Source organism: Prenolepis imparis, unplaced genomic scaffold, assembly GCF_030444845.1.
Source record: "Prenolepis imparis isolate NDT839.2.m4 unplaced genomic scaffold, iyPreImpa1.0 SCAF_5, whole genome shotgun sequence".
NCBI lineage: Eukaryota > Metazoa > Arthropoda > Insecta > Hymenoptera > Formicidae > Prenolepis > Prenolepis imparis.
Window position 1 is genome coordinate 5,108,751 of NW_028141163.1, and position 18,331 is coordinate 5,127,081.

Genomic DNA, 18,331 nt, shown 5'->3' on the forward strand with positions numbered 1-18,331 from the left:
AATCTGCTTACAAATGCAGTACATCTTTTACAAATGCTATGCTTGAAACAGACGTCTCATTTTCTACGCAAGGTGGGTCATGTCGTCTTCGTCACGACGATACGGTCGTAGATCTGAAGGATTTGTCCCGTCAGCGACGAAATGTAAAACACATTCGAAACACGCGTGTTATATATTGGTTCCGGTCTACCGCGACACATAGGGGGTTCCTCTTATGCGAACAGGTTTGGAAGCCATTAAGAGGTAAATTCCCCGGAGAGTCGGTCTTCTCGATAATTTTGGTTACGCGCTTCGTTTTCGATATAGTCAGATACTTCATTTTTTATATTTCAATTAAATATATCTATTATAAAAAAATATAATTAGAGAGACATAAAATATATATTTTATAAAACTAATCCAAGTGACAGAATAAAATAAATTATAATTTTAAATTATAATTAAATTAAAATTTATTCTAGTGATTAACGAAATTTATCTTGATTCGCGTTTTCGAAAAATTATGTGATATGTAAAAGAGATCTTGAATTTTATATATAATTGCATGCAAGAATGAGTTATTTTTACTTGATGCATTTAAAATATATATATTGAGTAAAATTTCAAAATTACAATTAAAAAAAAATTTGTTTGTTAAATCAATTTACTATATGGTTTTATGTGCGGTTTTAAGTTAAATTTTCTGTATCTCATATATGCTCTTATAATACTTATCTTGTGCATGCGCTATTATAATTTATTTAGATACGATAGATACTGGATTAATTTTTCGAGTTGGAAAACAAGTTGAATCTCAGATAGGCAAATCTCTCGAAACGATTCTTCTAGAGATGATATATCATCGCTTGACGTACGAGAGGGATCACGTGAGATGCGTAGAAAAATATATTGTAACCACGATTTGCATATGCAGCTCACTCTGAATACCTTTTGATTACCGTTGAATTGACGAAATCTCCCTTGACTAGGAAAAAAAATCTCCCATGAGTGCTCATATGCTTCTTATTCGTACTCAATCTCCGATACACATGATCACTATGCTTCTTATAAAATTTGAATTTTCATTATTCAGGTATATTTTCTTATAAGAAATAATATTCTTAGAATAAATAATAAATTTGCGAAATATAATATAAGTCAATTAATGCACATTTATTAAATATGTAGCAAGTCAATTTCTCGAAAAAATAGTTTAATTTTTTCTAGGTCACTTTATTAAAACATCCAATTATACGAGAAAAAATCACAAAGTATAGGAATATTTTTTATTCTCAGAGTAGGTGGCTGGCAACACTGACTGCTGTGTTATTAATTATTATCTCAAAGTGTGCTCAGAGTGGTGGTTTTAATTGTTTAGTTTCTTTTATTGTGATTTTTTTTTAAGTCGATTTAAAATAAGTGCTCCAAAGAAGAAATACGAGCAGTAATATATTTTCTTCATTCCGAGGAAGTGACACGTGTAGAGATTATTCGCAGAGTGTAGCAGTATGGTGACAATTGTCAAAGCAAGATGAGTGGATAGATTGTTTAAAAAATGACCAGAAAAATGGTCTTCCGTGATAAAGAACGTTCAGGTAAGCGTTTCAAATATCAACGTCAATATCGAAGCAATTGAATAATTCGTAATAATCGATGAGTTAAAATTGATGAAACTGCAAATAAATTAAATATTAGCCACAACTCAGCATTCTCAATCATGAGTCACTAACTTTTCGAAATGTTAGTGACTCATGATTCTGTGCTCGTTGAATTCCACGTGAACTTGCACAAAGAGAATCACTAGGAAATTTTGAGGATAAAAAAGACTCATTTCTGATATATTTTTGGTCCGTTGAAGGAAGAACTAGGAGAACGAAAGTTTCATTCGAACGAAGAGATGCAAAAGTAACTGCGCAAAAAGTTTCTTCCAGATTCCAAATTTAAAAGCTCAGAAATGGACTAATCGTAAGTGTATAAAAATAGAGGGGAGAGGAGGGGGTTACGTAGAAAAATAATTTACATTTTGTAAATAAGTGCAATTAGGAGATTAAAATTTTTAGTTTTTTAACTGTCCCTTTATTTTTAGATGAGATTAAAATTTTTAGTTTTTTAACTGTCCCTTTATTTTTAGATTTGTTCTCGAATATAACGAGCAACTATAGCAATAATAAATTAAAATAATCACATCTAATTTTTCTCTAAAAAATACATATACTCTGAAATATACATCGTTTTCCAGCTAACGTTAGGCAACAGAGGTCGAATGATCTGAAATGTTAAAAAGAAGAAAAAGAAATCCTTTGCAAAATCGTGTCCCCAAGCCTGCTGTGCCTCAATCAAAGAGGAAGTTCGCAGCAAAAGCTCGTAAAGACATCAAGACGGTCATGCCCACTCAATGTGTTAACGTGCAATTTCGGAATACATGAATGTTTTTCAATAGAGACACAAAGAGGAAAGAGAACATCTTCGTCCCTCATATTTGGGACTCGAAGCCTCTTTGCATCCTGCTGCGACGATAAAAAGGAAATCAAGAAGCAGCGGTCTAATAGTAATCAAGACGCGGGAGGCAAAATATTGTGTAAGTATAAATATATAGCAGTTAATTTTTAAAATAAGTAAAAAATCATTATAATGTAAATACAATCATTTCTGTATTTTACCATTTTTGTTTGAAGCAAGGGAAACATAAATAATAATAATTTATAATGTAAAAATAATTTCCACAATTTTTTACTAAGTACGTAAAGAAAGAAAAAAATATTTATTACCTGAACCTCTGAGGCTATTTCTATTTTTAAAGATAGCTATATCTGTAGGGTTGAGCAATTTTTTAAACATCTTATTGGTAAAGTCATTGTCACCAACTGTCAACGAATGATTAAAGGAATTCCATACAAATGAGGTTTAGATTTACGTTTGCAATGCTCAAATATAGTTACTCAAGGCAGAAAACTGTCAAAAACATACCAAATATCCTTCCTGCTGTGAACAAGACACAAAATGATGAGAACAGGAAAAGGTTTTTGCGCAACCTTAGGACTAAAAAGACAGAATGTCTTAACATAATGTCATCCCAAAAAAAGGTCGAATATCTAGAACATTTATATATATAAAGACGCGTGTCTGAAGAAATTTAGTTACAAGACCTTTGCTCAGCAAGAGTTTTACCGTGAATTGTTAAAAAATGTCAAGACAGAAATTTGATAATGAAGCGTACAAATATATCTTGTTCATCCTTTCTGAAGGAATAATAGTTTTTATAAAAAAAAAGATGAGTACATATTATTATATAATATATAGCAGAATAATCATGCATGGAAATAAATATATATATGTATACATATATATAAATTGTATTTTAACAATTTATATTGCTTTACTGAGCAGCTTATATAATAATAATAATAACGTAATATCGGTTTTAGAATATTCTAGATATTTCTGCGCTAATTTCGCGTCATATAAGCTCTTAAATAAATAACTATACAACGTCTATATTTTAAAGTAGTACATTTACACTTTCAAATTTTTGTTCTAATTATGCCGCAAAGTGATCAGCGACCACCGTGGATCACCTCGCCTACTGGAATTAATCAATGACAGAGCATCAAAGACTACCCACTCCCCAAGCAGTTTGTTTATCGTCGGCCTGGCAGCAAGCCGATCGGTCTGATCGTTCGTTCTTTCTCTGTCAGAAGTCATCCGTTTCGGATACCAACAGTTTCCAAGAATCTCTGACATTTCTAATCCACCAACTGACACGCACCAGTTCTCCTTTTACGAAAAGAATCGGTCCTTACATCTCGCAAACGATTTTTTTTTCATAATTGAATTAATCGCGACTAGTCAAAAAGATAGCTTTGACAATTTTGTTTATATATATGCTTCTTTTTTCATTTCTAAATACTTGATCATTTTAAGACTTTCTGTCAGAGTGTGAAAATACATTTCAATATAACTATATATCAAAATGAGACTGGGTAACACAAAATTGTGTTTTGCAGAAAGCAATTTTAATTTAAATAACCAAAATAACACGAATAAGTAACTTAAATCATTATTAGCATTACATGAAAAATTTACTAAAGAAATCTGAATTTAAAGAAATAGAAAAAAATGTTTTTTAAATAGACCTTATAAATTATAAATGAAATTTGCTTTTTTGTGTTCTAAGCTCTTTATATCTTTATTTAGATCGAATACTCTCTTCCCCTTGGAGATATCTTGTACGCTAAAAACTTTGTGCGTAAAAAGCGAACGATGAAAAAAGTGCATGAATGTTATTGCACGGAGAAATAGTCTCACTTTTCTCGCGGCAGCCTTCTCGACACCCTGGCTCCTCGGCGTTATGCAAACAACGAATGGACGTCTAGTTAGTTTATACTTTGTTTTAGAGATGTTAGCCAAACATGCGAGTCTCGCTTTGAATCGTCGCCGCCACCAGCCGCGGCTTACAAATGTAAACCTACATCGCGGCCGGGAATATTTTTCGAGTTTTCGTATACCCGCGCGCGTTCGACGTTACACGTACAAAACGGTAGCGAGCACGAGCGTGCGTGAATAAGATGATGTTTCAAAGAGGCTTTCTCGCGTACGAGAACATGAAGAAGTGAGAATCAACGCGGCAGATCAAACATACGCCTCTCGACAGTTTCTCAACAAAAGTATAATTTATCTTATTGTTATAGATACAAAAAAAAAACGAACACACAGTGTTTCGTAGCCGCCATATTATAAATTTTTTAAATCTTATTGATTGTTATAAATCCTATGCAAATATGTATGCAGATACATGTCTTTTTCCCTGTAACTATTAGTAATATACTATCTTGAAATTCTAAAATTTGTATTATAATTATTTATTTATAATTCTAAACACTTTTTTTATATTATAATGTAATGTTTTTGTGTTATAATGGCATTTGTAATATTGAAACTATCCACCTGCATTTAAAGAACCAAAAAAACACTAGTGTTTGTCTATTTTTATATTATAAAAGATATGTAATGTGTTTTTTTTATAAATAATATGTTTTGATTGAAATTTTTATTCTTTGCCTTATCCTGACACTAATGCAAAATGCTAATTAAATATTAATAAAATTTGAAAATAAAGCAAAGACTCGCATAGAATTTAGAAAGATAATTAAATCGAAATTTGATTAAGAATAATAATAATTATTTTAGTAAAACTGATTATAACTTTAATTTTTTATTTTCTTATTTAAATATACATATTTTATCTTTTAAAAAAATATAAATTTTTATCTTGTCAAAATTACAAAATGAAAATTTATCGCATCAAATAATAAAGATTTATAGAATATTATTTTATGAATCATATTATCGCGAATGTTTAATAAACATATCGGTAAGAGATGCTAGAGCTCATTGAGATTTACATGGAATTCTCAGTATTACGCGAGAGAGGCGCAGAAATTCCGTTAACTAGACATACTCGTGTAAACCGGCATGTTTCAGTTTATTTATGTGTCGTTCTTTCAACTTATGGTCGGTAAAACACTCGTCGCCGATCGCTACTTGACTCAAGAAGTTTCACCGCAGTACAGACTTAACGAACGTAATTCTATTTAAACGAGATTAGCATGTCATGTAGGAGAAAACAGTAGCTCATTTATCTGATTGTGATTAGTCTTCTTTTTGTTACGATATCCTTGTATAATAAGATATTAACAAATAAAGATATATAAGTTTAGTCTATAAAATGCAAAAATATTTTATATTATATGTATATTAGAGAGAAAATACATATACCTATATTTTTTCTCATTAATAATATTTTTTTATATTTTTACTTTAATATATTATCTGGATGTGTGTATTACATATTAATGTAAATAAAAATTATTTAAAAAAAAGAAAATTTTGCATAAATCACCACACACACTCTCTATCGTTTCATATTTATTAAAATTTTGATATAAATAATTAATTTTTTAGCTGTAAAAATTATTACTATCAAATAATATTTTTTTGTGTTTAAATTAAAAACGCTTAATATATTAATCTGTTATTATTTGTTAAAAATCATCAAATAACTACATCTTTATCTGAATCTAATAAAAACCGGATATTAGTAATGTAACCGGCACCATCAATAAAGGAAAAATTATGCAACGATATAAAATCCCCTTTTCCTTATCTCTTTTTAACTTATTTTATTCTGATTCTGTCAAGACTTTTATTTCACTATGGCTCGAGTCAGGAGTATCTAATAAGAAAAGTATCACGCCTACGCTATACAATATGTACAGCAAATGATTTCCTGTTTGGTCCACCACCATCTCTTCGTAGTTCTGACGACTTTATTCTCCTAGTTCCTTCTTGATGTCATTCGTACGCCGGAGGCTCCTGAAAGGCTCCTTTTTCGAGGGTCGGCGAACAACATATAGCGATATTCGCACGGCGGTCATTGTGTCGGCCGACTTCATAGAAGGCAAAAATCATACAAAACCAACTCTCTCTCATCGGTGGCTTCTTCTTTATCCAATTATCCGCGTATTCACGCCCCAGAAGTTGTGCTCTCGCACCTTCTCCACCGGCTATTCCGGACGAATCCATCATTCCATACTCATCCTAGGGTCATGTAATGGATGCCACATGCGGAGCTCGATGAGTATACGAAACATCTTGGAATGAATTTTACCGATGTTCTAATTTCCAGGTGTTCACCGATCGAACGAAACGGCAGGTGCGAATTATGTTTTTTCGGGGCTTGAAGCGCTAACAGTTTGCGGAAACATCTAACAAGGCATTGAACTAAGCATGAAGATGTTCAAAAGATTTTTCTTTCTATTCCTTAAACAAAATAGTTTTACAAAATTGACAAACATTTATAAACAAAATTTATCCAAAAAGTTCTATAAAAAAGAGAGAGAGAGACAGACAGAGACAGTTAAAAATCTGAAGCTTTGTTAATTTTCATGTAAATTTGTCTCCAAAAATTGTAGCCGAATACTAAACAATTAAATGAAAAGTATCTCTTATTATGATGCTTATTTATGTTATGAGATATTAATTTTATTGATATATGTATACAAGATTTAGTTATATAAAATAATATCTATATATGTTTTTCTTCGTTACTCATTCATGATACGATGCACAGAACGTCAAAGACAGTGCTTCGTTGTACCAAAGTGTATGAAGAAAAGCAGATCTCTTGTGAAATATCATCTACTATGTGTACATGTATTGGATTACGAGTCTAGAGAATCTCGTGTTCGTTACAAAAACACACTATCTCGATAGCCTGTCGCAATTTTGCTTCTAAGTCATTCGCCAGCTTCCAAATCGTGGCAAAACTAATATATTAACTTGTAACGATATGGTAAAATAAAAATACTTTTTATATGAATTTTTATATAAAAAATTTGGTGTTGATATGTGTGATTTTTTCATATTCTAAAGTCTCATGTTCGGTTCGATCTTGCGGCAAAAACAATTATCGGAACAATAATCTTATTAGAAATAGATTTTTGTAATTTTATATAAAAAAGTTCACATCAAACACAGATATTCCAAAATGTTTCTATGATGCGAGAAATAAATAAATATACTTTAACATTAAAAATATAAATTTTTAATATTGCTTTTATATTTTTTTAAATTTAACATTTCGTTTTATTAAGTGCATATTAGTCGGAAGAAAAATCTCCAATATCAAGGAATGAAGTTGATCCATCTTGGAATTAATGATGCGCTATAAATATTGATACCGGCCATGAGTGTGACGATGTACATGGATATAAAGCATGCAAAAAAAATTCCGTGTCACACTATCCCTTTATCGATGTAACCGAATGCCAATTATCGATGTCTCCAAGCAGCGAAAGGCGAAACCTTATAGCGAGTTTTCTATAGCTACTATAGGATTTATATTGCGCGTATATAAGAAGGGGGAACGAGCCGATGCGGCAACATTTTTATATCGCCCACGCACCTGTAATCCTTTTGATTTCAATATTTTCTCTATGTGCGAAATGTACTTTCTTGTCATAGAGAGAGAGAGAGAGAGAGAGAGAGAGAGAGATTCGATTTAATGAAAAATAAAACTATATAAATTTTACGAGAATATAGTTTTATTTAAATCTCACGATACCTTTCGTTATGTCGTGTTGCCGGATGATAATAAATATCTTGTTAAAAATTAACGGGGACGGGAGAAAGGGAGATTTTAACAAGACTCGTTAAGAGATCAACACCTGCGCCGTATAAGCTCCCCCGCGTATTGACAAACCCCTGATCGAATCGAGGGGTGTCAAGAATTATATGACCATATAATAATAAAAATATTATAATTTATTTCTACTCTCTTTTGTCTACATTATACAATATTATTTTATAATTTATAATTTACAATTTTATAATTTACATTTATATTTTATAATTTATATTTTATAATTTATAATTTATGAATTTTGTGAATATATTTAATGTCACTTATTTAATGATTTTTGTTACTTATTACTTATTACAAGAACCTGTTAAGTTATGGGGGGAAAGCGACCGATGCCTCCTCACTCCTGATACATACAAAAAATCAATAGACATATATATATTATATTACAATATGTATAATTTCAAGCATAAATGTCGTTACATTTTAGATAGACTTTTAAAACCATAATTACTATTCTGCTATTTGAGAAATTTTGTATAATCACATTGTAAACTACTGCTGGATCACCAGAAGAAGTTCTGCAGTAGGTTCTGCAGAAAATGCAGTCGCGACACAAAATCTTACTCAGTTTTTATTACACTAATTATAAGAGCAATAAAATATATAGTTGCACATAAACTTATATTTTATAATTTATAATTTAAAATAAAAAATAACACACTATACATATGTGTGTGTATATAATATAAAAAAATGACAGATTTTGTTCTAATCTCTTTAATTAAAATATAAGATTATAGAATATATATAATATCTTAATTAAAGAAACATTTTTTATTTGACAGTAATGATTTAATGGCCAAAATTATATAATTATTTATAAAATTAATCATTTAATACTTTAATTAATACTAGACAATTTTAGAAAGAGAAGAAGAGAGAGAGAAAATCAAATTAATCTTGCATAAGATTATAAATATTGTTCTTTTTATTTCATAGAAAAAATGAGAGAGAGAGAGAAAAACAAATTAATCTTGTATAAAATTATAAATATTGTTCTTTTTATTTCATAGAAAAAAAAACAAAAAGAAATTATCATGGGAATGACATCACGTTCGAATACGCAGAAGTTGCCGGACGTTGAGTGAATTGAATCAGTTAGTCGGACGACATTCTATGATCCATCTTTTGTGCGTGCAAATATTACCTTTCTTTCGTCAAGGCGGCTGCATTGAAACCAATCGTTTCATAGCCTCAACGAGTTGTCTCGTTTTGAGTGCTTTGTCTGTTAATCATCTTTATCAAGGCTAAGTGTCTAGTGTGGCCCACAGACCGGACTCGCGCTGTTATGGTAGTATTCTATCTTAATCTGAATAAATTCAGGTTCGGGTTAAAAGAAGAGAATAAATTCTTGTTTTTTTCTAGTTTATTCTGCCTTATGGATTTTATTTTCCACGATTTAAAGAGAACTCCATATTTAAACTTGATTTGCAAAAAAAGATTTAGTTTCTTTATAACATTTAATTATAATAGAACAAATAATAAAACAATGCGCGCGACGCTCTTTAGAAAGAATATAAAAAAGGATTTTAAAAAATTATAAATGTAAAAGAAAAATGTACAAAAAAAATGTATATATCAAACAAAAAACCGCTATTGACATTTATGCATTATTTTGAAAAAGTTACAATAATAGTGTTCAATCTGCTCAAATATCATTAAAAGCAAAAGCAAAAAGATTGCAAATTTTAATATGAAATTTAACAAGGATTTAATATATAATATACGCACATATATAAATACATATCTGTGATATGTATTCTGAGATGATCGGTTCCTAAGTCTGCGTTGAAAAGATACATCAAATAAATTTCCTAAGTCCGATAGAAATTTACGCCGCCTCGTGTTTGACGACTCAAACAACAGACCACCCGCACGTGCTATTTAATCCTTACACTTGAATACACTCTGTTATGATCTTTATACGGTATAAAGAAACTATTGTCTGTTTCTAAGATAATCTAAATTGGTCGCAAACACTCAAAAAAAGTCTAATCCGGGATTTCAGGAATTTGCAAGCGCATTGTTGTCCCGAGAAAATCTATATATGTTGACTAATCAATACTATATTTCTCAAACAACTCGACACTAGAAATTTTAGAGGCCTTGACTATTTTGGATAAACAATTATTATTTACTTTCAAAACATCTTTAAATATCTCTAAAATCCAATTATTTTATTCCTATAATTTTCTATAATTATTATATCATGAAAAATTAATTTTTTTATCTCTCTTCCCTTTCTCTTTCTCTCTTTCTTTTTCTGTGTATATGTACATGCGCATGTGCAACAAACACACGCATATATAATCTAAAAAAAATTTGAAAATATGTCATTTATCAAAGATTATAATATAATAAATGTAATAAATAAATTTATTCTAGTTTTTCAAAAATTAAGTAGTTTACTTTTTAAATACAATCTAGGTTTAAAAGAAAATTTATCAAGCATATCGAAACTATTATACATAGGATTGCATTTTTGAAAAGTATTGAAATGTAAGCAAATCTGCGTAGATTGACATGTCAGTCCAGCTGAACCTTTCTAAGTTTGGCAAATCGTATTAAGGATTACCGTACGATGAATCTTGATAGTCCTTAGTTTGGGGTTAAAGTTTTCTTGACCGTTTTGACTTTTCCGTCGGTATGGGGAGACTCTCTCTCTTTTGCCCCTCTCCGTTTTTTTTCTTACCGAAAGTTTAACGCGGTCACCATAAAGCAATTTCTTTAGTCGGACCACGAAAGATTATAGTTATTTGATTTGGATCTCGGAGAATGGGTGGCTTCACTGACGGGAGGAAAGAAAAGTCGAAAGGGTTAAGAAATATATTCGAAAACATGTACAAAATCCAATAGAATTGTGACAGTTCGATTCTACAGGCGACGTCTCGAGATTCTTCAAGAACGATTTTTCCAGCAGAATCCGTTTAGCTATAAAAACTATATCAGAATATTTTGCAAAATAATTGAACCATGAAATTAGAACTTTCATCATTCATAGATTAATTTCGACAAAATCAAATTTTAGATTTGACATGCCATGAAACGATTGCCAGCATTTTTATAACACAAATATACCTGTACAATGACCAGTTGACTGCAAAGTTGCAAAAAAAGTTGTAAGATTTTTACAATAGTAAATGCTTTTTATTTTTAATAACTTTAAAATAACTGTTTAATTTAGATAATTATCAAAAAATATTACTACAAATTAATTATTATATTTAATAATCTTAATATAATATATATGAATTTCATAATTAAAAATTTCTTTTGTAATTATTTCTTACTTTCAAATTTTTAATCGGCAAAAGATGCCTTAAATCAGAATCAGGACAAGAATATATGCATATCAATTTCTCATTTCCCTTTCGTTAGTATTTTCTTATTGACCCATCAAAACTGTTCTGTAGAGTGAATTCGCAGCAGTAGCGATCCATTTTATCTCGAGCATCTCTTTTGCTTAAACAAGATCATCGATATAGCCATAAGGTAGTTCTAGCCGCGCCAGAGACGACACAAAAAAGTTTATTACGATATCACTGATCATTGTTGAAATAGGTTCGCTCATTGTTCATTCTGGTACCTGCGGGTCACTTTTACAATTTCTTGTCCTCAAAAGAGCTGTGTGACAAGGGAACAAAAAATAATAGGTTCACCGCTGTATTGCATTAAACTGGAAAAGCGATTTTCAGTTGCAATATGGAAGACAAATGCAGTGCTGATGGATGGGCGATCTCCTGGAGTTTTAAAAGGAGTGTGTCGAATATTACGTAATCAATGCCTTCGAATTCTATATATATAATTCTCCAATTCGTTACGTTCGTGACAACTGTTTCAGCTTCATTGGTGGTCGTGTTACGAAAACGCATTAAACATAATCATTAAAATAAATAAATTTAAATTTAAAAAATGTTTTAGAGATTGTTATTAATTTTAATTTTAATTTCAAAGTCTATTCCAAATGGTTTATATTTTACGACAGAGTTCAAGACAGATTTTTATTCATAATTTTATATCTTTTATATGTAAATATTAAAGTAATAAGTGAAATCCCCCGATAATTGATGTAGAGGGAATCAAATTTTTTTATAAAAAAGTTGTGCAGATAAGAAGAGATGAGAATATTGACAATATAAATTTTAATTTAATGCAGACTGTAATTATATGGAAAAAAAAATTAGAGAACAAGTATGAGAAAAATCGAATTGTACGAAAAAATAAATGTGATCTGATAATGAAATCATACAGCTTCATATTATTATGTTGAAAATACAATATTCTCTCTTTACACAATGATAAATCAATAAAGATTTAGACATTCTGTAATTGAATATGTGTCTGCCCAATTTGTGTATGTCGCATCTTTCTTGATTGGCAATAGTTTTGAAAACTATTGTATTTTTTCAAGTTAGTCGCGCTAAGCAAATATTATATTAATTATATTTATTTGAAATGTAAAGTAAATCTTTTGTATTTTTAGCAATAACTATTATAGTTTATTATATATCTGTATCATAATGACTTAATAATATCTTTTTGGAAAACCTTGCGCATATAACTTTAGTCGTTTAACTATTAACTCAAATTCGCAAGATATTCGTAACTTTCGCTAGATTTTCGCATGGCTAACAGTATGAAAATACCAAAAAGAAGGGCATGCGAGAGGATATAACTAAATCTACGTGTCGCCATTGGGGTGATGACATTTTCACGATGGGAGGCCGAAGAACGTATATAAAGATGTCATCCGCGGTTCAAAGAATATCTTTTGCTTTTTGCCGATATATCCACTCTTGGCAAATCTTTTCGGACTTTTCAGTTCTTTCCTTTTTTCACGGTTCAACGTTTGTCATGTGTTCTTTTTACACAGTCCTATTTATTCGCATGTACCTCTGTCTGCTTCAAATCATTTATTGAGACAATAGATTAGTATAATTTCAAATTCGTAGAACATTATATGTAGATATAAGAGAAATTCCAAATAGAATAATTTTATTTTTAATATATAGACAAATTTTCTTCCTTCTCTTAGCGTGACTTGCATAGAGCGAGCAGCTGCTAGAGTGCATATACGCATTTCTCAGATATGTTAAATGCAGTCAGTGAATGATTAGTATTAGAATCACAATAAACTAAATCAATTAACAAATATTATTTATTTGAGATAATTAAGCAATCACTAATATTATATATAGAGTTAAGATAATAATAATTTATAAAGACATAAAGTTAAATTTATAATGAGAGATTCACAAATATTTCCAATTTAAAATATATTCACTAAAGAGTTTGAGATTTATAGAATAAATAAACTTTTGTGTCTCGAAACAATTTTCATATTTTCCAATAAAATTATTTTTGATACTATTACTCGTTGTATTTATGAAAAGTAATATTTTATGAACTGATTTTAATAGAGTAATAAATAACAAACGTAATCTACGCATCGGAGAAATCGAAGAGATAGAAAAATATGTTTTTTATTTGCAAAATTGGCGTTAAAGAAATGCCGACAAAATTCGGTCTATATATAACGGAAATAACTGAAACAATGGAAAGCAGCCTTTTTTCGAAAAGTTTCCATTCAGTTGGACCCTATAACTGTATTTGCACCACACACACACATACACAAATGGATACAAAGAGATCACCAAATCACACAAACATCTTTTTTACTTATTTTCAAGTTTGCTTATTTTCATTTTAATTTTATTAAAATATAAGGTAAAAATAATATTTATCAGCAATTTATTCAACTTAACTCATAAGTTGTCTTTTTGACGACTTCTGAATCAATTTTTCTATGTCGAAGCAATGCAACTGGTTAAGTATACCTAAAAGGAAAGTATCTATCTCTCTTTATAAAAAACTGCTCGATTATGCTACAAATCTACCATCATTAGACTTTGTTTTGTAAATTTAAGACGATACTTATTAATAATTGCCTTATTAATTATATCGATTATAATTATCATGCGCATTTATTCTGATGCGTCCTTATTTTATCTTATTCTTGTCACGATATGCAAATGCTATATATGTATAATAATAATTTAATAGCTTAGACGTCTCGCAAACTTGTGAGAATTGTGTTGATTTCGTAATATCCTCGATAAGCTCTACGGTAATTTTGTCACCGCATCTCGATCGAAATGTGCATCGAGTCGATGCACCAGGTGTGCGGACGTCGTTCTACAACAAGTAGATCCCCATATTCGGCCGCGCTATGAAAATTGAACGTTTCGCCCGCCGAAAAGAAAGATAAAAACACATACACACACATACGCGCACATATACGCACACACGATCGCGCCGTATTCATTTCTCCTCCCGTGCTGATCCTGTAACCCTGCTTCGCGGCGTGCAAGAACGTACCAATCCCGTGGAAGGGCGTAAAGAACTTGAATGTAACGCGTTGAATTTGTTTGCACACGCAGGGATACACGTTTAGTTGCGGCTGCGCTCCCCACTATGTTGCGCGGTCGCTCTAGGTTCGCTTGCGCCTTGCTGGCACCTTCGAAATCCCTGCCTTCATCGTGGCTCCGCACCGCTTGCATTGTTTGCTGTCAAACATTGGACGCAAACACCGTGGTGGGGTCCAGCGACACAGTGCGTTCGTTGCTGGTGTACTACCACCACGATTGGTCAGCGAGCCCCTCAAGGCATATCATGCCGCTACTGGTAGGCGTATCCAAGTACCGGGTATATAAATAGAACTCGTGGCGGGGAGACGGTCAGAACGAAGACAGACGTGTTGCTGAACGAGTGTTCAGTTCACATCGTACAACGGTAAAGGGACGAACGTGGAGAACGAACGAGCCTAACGGTGGCGCGTTTAAGAGAAACGCATACCCAGTGATGTGCAATTGTAATTGAGGTGGCGAAATGTTCGATGTCATAATCGGATATAGAACATGAGTGTGAATGTTTAAGTCATTCGCGTAATCTAAAGACACGCTGATCCTATGCGAGGCTTAAACATTTGCGGTAACCAGCAACGAGGCTGGATGTGCGCGCGGGATACGACGTAATTACTCGGTGAATAGCGAATTCGAAGTATGGTGAATATGGAGAGTTCAAGCGAGCAGCATACCGTGACAGCTTCGCCGCTGCTACGGGCTGCTCCGAAGACCAACTTCGCTATCCGTGACATCATACCCGAAGCTTGTGCCGTGACACCCGCGCCGTCGGTCAGCCATTCGGATTCTTCCGATACCGGTCACGTTGATGATAGCGACAGCGATCTTGACGTTACCGGTAATGGTACGGAAACGCCGCCTTTGGATTGCTCTACCAATACAACGTCCGTCAGTCCGACAAATCAGCAAGATTCGAAAGAGCAACCAGAGGACAAGAAGAAGGCGGAGAAACCACCGTACAGTTACAACGCATTGATCATGATGGCCATTCGGCAAAGTCCTGACAAACGACTCACGTTGAATGGCATCTACGAGTATATAATGCGTCACTTTCCCTACTATGAGAACAACAAACAAGGCTGGCAGAATTCCATTCGACATAATTTATCGCTTAATAAATGTTTCGTCAAGGTGCCCCGTCACTATGACGATCCGGGAAAGGGCAACTACTGGATGTTAGACCCAAGTTCCGAGGACGTGTTTATCGGGGGTACCACAGGAAAACTTCGACGCAGGACTACGGCGGCCTCCAGGTCTCGACTGGCAGCCTTCAAGAGGAGTGTAGTGCTCAATGGACTTTATCCGACGCCTTACCCGCCACCAGGGTGGCCGGCGTCGCTCTATACTTTACCGTGTCTCCATCGCGCCGTTGGATATCCCCCGGTGACCGCTTCTTATACAACTCCGGCTGGATATCCGGCTAGTTTGTTGCCTGGAGCAGCAACTGCATCGGCTGCAGGCTTGCCCTGCAAACCGCAGCCTCTTCCAGCGACGGCGGCACCTCCGGCGGCTCACGGAGCGTTCTCCGTGGAAAGACTACTGCAAGCACCTACGGGTTATCCCGCCAGTATTGCGGCGTCCGGACTCCCGCCACCAGGGAATCCTTATCAGGACTTCTACACCACCCTGAGATCTATTGCAGCGCATCAGCATCAGGCAGCGGTGTTCAGTCAACAACCTAGGTATCATCTCAGTCAAACGCCAGTTCTAAGTCAGCCTGCCTCTAGCACGGCTTCGCCCGGAAGTAGTCCGGAGCCGATGGCTCCGCATTCGCCGCCGGTTACCATCTGCAACTCCATCCAACTGCCGAGACCGCTTCCTCTTAATCCGCCGCAGCTTCTTCTAAAACCTATCACGGTCCTCACCGGCCGACAAAGCTGAATCGTAATTCAAGGTTTCTTCAGAAATGACCCCCCCCCCCCCCCGGGAAGTGCAGCATAGTTTTGCTTTGCACGTAAAATTATCGTTATGTTCGTCAGGTTAAATTTTTATAATAATATAAATATATAGCCAAAGAAAAATTTGTGAAAAATTTAGCTGGACTAAATTTAACTCTTGGAGATTTTTTTAAACTTATTTTTATATTATTGACAATGCGATTTTAGCAGCCAAGATATGTAGCATGAAAAATCTGTTTATCGAGAGAAATTGATTGGCATTATGTAGCACCCATACACACGCAATAAGATCAAATCTTTATTGACAATTCCAGTATTTCCAATAGGAATATAATCAATAATTATATACATATAATTGTAAATATATAATTAATTGCAGTCAATTTGTACTTTACTCGTTCCTATATTTCTGTACATATACACGACTCACGATATTGCTTTTCTTGTAAATATAATATTAAATACACACACACTTTACACAATGTTCAATAACGGTATTGCTAACGAAAGTTCATCAAAATATGACATTTGAGTTTTACAGCGATTCCTTTCATATATATATACATAGGAGAATAGTATAAAGAAAAAATGATACAAATAGCTACGTAAATAAAATTTTAACTTATGATCTCTTATTGACGGACTGTATTTGTGTACAGTATCGATTAATCGATAAATTGTATATAGTTAAATTTATAGGTAGCCATTCGTGGCTTCTTATTACAAGATATGTGTACATAGATAGAAAATTGTTGCTAAATATATTATGAATATATTATATATGTATATAGAGAGCTGATCGGTAAAATAAAAATGCGTGCGAGAGACATATGTATGATTATCAAAATAAATGTCGGAGACCTTTTTAAAAATTTTATGTCGCAATTAATAACTACCTCACATATCTCCATGAAAAAATATATTGCCAATATATATTGTAATTCATATATGAAATTTTAAAAAATATTTCTTTTTTGAGTAAATGTATCAGTATACGATATATATAGTAATATTATTATATATGATTTTTATCCTTTTAATTTTTATCGTATTTTTATTTAATTTTAAGATTGAATTTATTTAAATCACAATATACATACCGATCATACCAATTTCTCAAATATTTGTAATAATAATTTCTATATATAATTGTTTTTTATTAGTATTCATTCCCTCTGTCTGATATTGTTCTTTTTGTAGAAGAATATTAAGTAAAATCAGATTAAATAAAACAGATTTCTCTGTTTAAAATTAAGGAGGACCTTGCGTGTTATAACCGCTCATAAAATTAATAGGCAGAACCCACCGACTGTCAAAACAGAGTATAGAAGGTCTGATTCGTTGAGAACGAAGGAATAATGATGCAACGTTTAGAATTAAAAATTAAACCTACGAGATTACCGTTGCACAAAATTGCTTTAGTGCGGCAATACAATATAACCATAAACCATATTTTGACCTTCTTCCTAGTATACTTCTTGGCTTTCCACTTTGCTGTTCTTAACAGGGATGAAAGGACAGAATCCTCAAACATAAACTCAATATCTCTTAGCACTTTTTCTGAAGATGTCAATAAAGAAGGGAAGGAAACAAAAAAATGGTCATCTTTTCGACAGACTATTGTACACAAAGAGATTGGATAAGATTTCTGTCACAACTAAGCAATACAAACATATCTCTCTTATCTAAAAAATTTGTAGTTTTAAATATATATATATACATTTATGCATGATAAGAAAATATTTTTGAAAATTATCAAAAAGAAACTTGTCAGAGGTAACACTTGGAGAGATAATTTTGACCCTTGAATTTAAATGTCAACAAAAGTA

At 32.5% G+C, this 18,331-nt stretch overlaps 1 protein-coding gene across 1 annotated transcript; it reads left to right on the top strand.

The window, feature by feature from the left end:
- The first annotated feature begins 14,906 nt into the window (after window positions 1-14,906).
- On the top strand, window positions 14,907-17,357 carry LOC145936328 (uncharacterized). Its single transcript, XM_083038422.1, has one exon. The coding sequence runs from the start codon at window positions 15,244-15,246 to the stop codon at window positions 16,483-16,485; it is 1,242 nt and encodes a 413-aa protein (XP_082894548.1). The 5' UTR covers window positions 14,907-15,243; the 3' UTR covers window positions 16,486-17,357.
- The last annotated feature ends 974 nt before the right edge of the window (window positions 17,358-18,331 follow it).

Bases quoted from the DNA above. Each gene is read 5' to 3' on its own strand.
- LOC145936328 (XM_083038422.1), top strand. From the start codon at position 15,244: ATGGTGAATATGGAGAGTTCAAGCGAGCAGCATACCGTGACAGCTTCG.